This window comes from Nomascus leucogenys, chromosome 3, assembly GCF_006542625.1.
Source record: "Nomascus leucogenys isolate Asia chromosome 3, Asia_NLE_v1, whole genome shotgun sequence".
Lineage (NCBI taxonomy): Eukaryota > Metazoa > Chordata > Mammalia > Primates > Hylobatidae > Nomascus > Nomascus leucogenys.
The window spans coordinates 3,602,167-3,605,300 of NC_044383.1; the positions used below are offsets into that span (position 1 = coordinate 3,602,167).

The 3,134-nt window shown below is 56.0% G+C and overlaps 1 protein-coding gene across 7 annotated transcripts in view; it reads left to right on the forward strand.

Annotated features, from left to right (window-relative positions):
- The first annotated feature begins 223 nt into the window (after positions 1-223).
- EBF3 (EBF transcription factor 3) overlaps positions 224-3,134 on the forward strand; it is a 128,178-nt gene continuing 125,267 nt past the window's right edge. For 6 of the 7 annotated variants that reach the window (XM_030805321.1, XM_030805329.1, XM_030805372.1 and 3 more), the window contains exons 1-4: positions 733-866; positions 983-1,139; positions 1,507-1,570; positions 2,289-2,344. In XM_030805321.1, coding sequence (XP_030661181.1) covers positions 733-866; positions 983-1,139; positions 1,507-1,570; positions 2,289-2,344 — 411 coding nt within the window. Of the gene's footprint in view, positions 867-982; positions 1,140-1,506; positions 1,571-2,288; positions 2,345-3,134 lie in introns of all 7 variants that reach the window. The other variant, XM_030805355.1, reaches the window with a different exon arrangement.

A 3,134-nucleotide genomic window follows, 5' to 3' on the forward strand; every position in this document is an offset into this window, starting at 1 on the left:
CGGCGCTCGGTGGCGCTCGGCGGCGGCGGGGCTCGCGGGGCTCGCGGGGCTCGGGCCGGCTCGCGGCGCCGTCAGGCAGTCAGTCGGCGAGCGCGGCGGCGGCGGCGAGGGGCGCGGCGAGGGGCGGCCGCTCCCATATATGGCGCAGGCACCGCCCCCCGACGTCACCCTCTGACAGCGCCGCTCCCGGGGGCTTCGAGTTTTGGCTCCCGGGAAAGGGTCCATTCCTCGGGGAGAGAGGGCTGAGTTTTGTGCGCCTCCGTCCGCTGCGCGCGCCGCTCCAGGCCCCGCCGCGCCCCGCCTGCGCCCGGGACTGCGCCGCAGCACTCACTGCCCCGTTTATTTGTCTTTGGAGCAGGCGGGCCGCGCCAGAAGCGGGCGATCCCGCAGTGTCCTGCAGCCGCGGACGCCGCCTGGCTAGGATGACACCACGTTGAGCGCGCCCGCAAACAACAACAACAACAAGCGCCGCCGCGGCCACCGCGTCCTGCTCCTTCGAAGCGCCGCCGCCGCCGCCGGTGGAGCCGCCTCCGCGCCCCTGGCCGTCCGGAGCGCCCGGCCGCTGGTGGATGTCGCGCCTGCCCGGGACGGGCTGAAGCCGGCGGCGGGGCCGGACCGCAGGCGCCGAGCAAGGCGAGGGCGGCCAGGGCAGCCGCCTGCCGCCGAGCCCCGAGCGCCGCTGCTCGAGGAAACGCTTTCGGCCGGGAGCTGCGGCCGCCGCCAGCAGTTTTCATGTTTGGGATTCAGGAGAATATTCCGCGCGGGGGGACGACCATGAAGGAGGAGCCGCTGGGCAGCGGCATGAACCCGGTGCGCTCGTGGATGCACACGGCGGGCGTGGTGGACGCCAACACGGCCGCCCAGAGGTACGTACCGGCCGCCCCCGCGCGCCCCGGCCCCAGCCCCGGCCCGGCCCGGCCCGGCCCCCTCCGCCGGCCGGCGCCGCGGTCCTCACCGGGCCGCTGTCTCTTTCCTCCCACAGCGGCGTGGGGCTGGCGCGGGCGCACTTCGAGAAGCAGCCGCCTTCCAACCTCCGGAAATCCAATTTCTTCCACTTCGTGCTGGCGCTCTACGACAGGCAGGGGCAGCCGGTGGAGATTGAAAGGACCGCTTTTGTGGACTTTGTGGAGAAAGAGAAAGTAAGTGCAAACATACGATCACCCCCTCTCTCTTTCTAGAAGTGGGAGGCAGGCGGTGCCGGCGCGCGGGGGTTCGAGTGCCCCCCTAGGCGGCGGGCACGGCTCCGCCAGGCCACCCCGCCGCCGCCGCCGCCACGTGCGGCCGCCCGGGACCGCCGAGGGCTGGGCAACTTCTCTGCGCCCTCGGACTTATTCGGGGCGAGGAGAACGCTGGCCTTCCAGCAGGAAAGTGACATCACCGCGCTGCTCCGAGCTAGGAATCCTGCCATGTGTAAGGCCGAGAGCCTCGGTCGCGGAGGGGGACCGAGCGCGGTGGCCGCGCCTGACACCGATCGCACTAAATGCAATTATTTATCGTTACTTTCAGGAGCCAAACAACGAGAAAACCAACAATGGCATCCACTATAAACTCCAGTTATTGTACAGCAACGGTAAGTGCCTGCTGCCTGCTCGCCGCCTCTGCAGCGGCTGGCTCTCCTTTTCCGCGCTGGTGAAAGGACATAAAGATTTTGAGATTAAAATGACATGGATGTAAACACGAAATCTTCTCATGCCATAGAAGGAAAACAAAACATAAACGATCAATAAGTCGATGGCACTTCACATGATTAACCGGTGGAGCTTGAAGTAGAAAGTTAAAAAAAAGATCGATACGGGCTCCAGCAGAACATCACTTTTAAGTGACTTTTTTCAATTTTGCAAATTAATGTTAATTATTGGGATGGGGGTAACTCCATAAACGGAGCATAACTTACTTCCTGTGAACGAGTTTTTTTTTTTTTTTTAAATCCTCGAGAGACATTAGAAGGAGTTCAGCCTCTCACTCAGTTTCCATTTGGTGCTTTTTCTTTTCTAAAAATAAACGACCACATGGGCCCACCGCGCACAGCTACCAGGCCTGCTCTCCACCAGGCAAATTCCTTGCACCTTGAAATGCAAACCCTAAGAGTCTTCAGGTTCTTAATTAAGAAAAGAAAAAAAATTAAGCGAGAAGTGGTGGGGTTCTCTTTCTCCCTTTCAAAGGGATTGCCTAAGTTTTGCTGCATCACCGTGGCAGCAGTCCTGAGTTACAGACTTCCTGTGCCCCATGTGCCCTCCCCGAGGTGCAGCACTCAAATCCTGATGAGAATTTGTCTCTGTTTTTTGCAGGAGTCAGAACAGAGCAAGATCTGTATGTTCGCCTCATAGATTCAATGACCAAACAGGTGAGAAAGTTTATGCCTCTGCACGAGTTTTTCACTGCTGGGCCTGAGTTGTCCTGGGCTTCAGAGGCAAGGGCACTGACAAATGGATCTCGTGTATTTGTTTTCCATTGAGCTTCCTTGACATGCTAATGAGAATTCCATATTTATTGGAATGAATGAAGTGATTGGTAAAATAGTTTGTGTTGTCATTAGAACAGGACATATATGCTTTATTAAATGTCTTGTGATTGGAATCATATTCTGTCTTAATTAATTATGGTAATTAATATTTGACAAAAATTTCAAGATGTCCCCCCTCTTGTTTATTTTTAAATGCTTCTCTGTCTGCTAGAAATCAGTTCATTTGGAATTTTTTTCCTATAACAAAGGCAGCTGACTCCTAAGCCCATCCAGTTGGACTTGATTAGTTCATTTTTTTTTTCTCCTTTCCAGTGTGATCTAGTAACACGAGACGTTTATTTGGATTTAAAAGTTAAATGTGTTGGGGTGAAAAGTCACCTTGTTCTCCTCTAGTCCATCTTCACCTCGCAGCCCCCCAGCTCCATAATTCAAACTCCAAGCTCCAGGGGTCACTCCAACCCGTCCACTGCTCTGCCCCCTCTCCCACCCTCTGTCATACCTTGTAAATAACATAATTACAAGCAGTTCCTTATTAAATTATTTAACCTGTCTTGGTCAACTTTTCCGATGATAACTATTGGCTATCAGTAATGTGATTAAGTGGAGAAAAGTGCGTCATTGCTTTTTGACATTGTGCAGTCTCTGGCTGCTGGTTTTGTGCTGGGTGGTG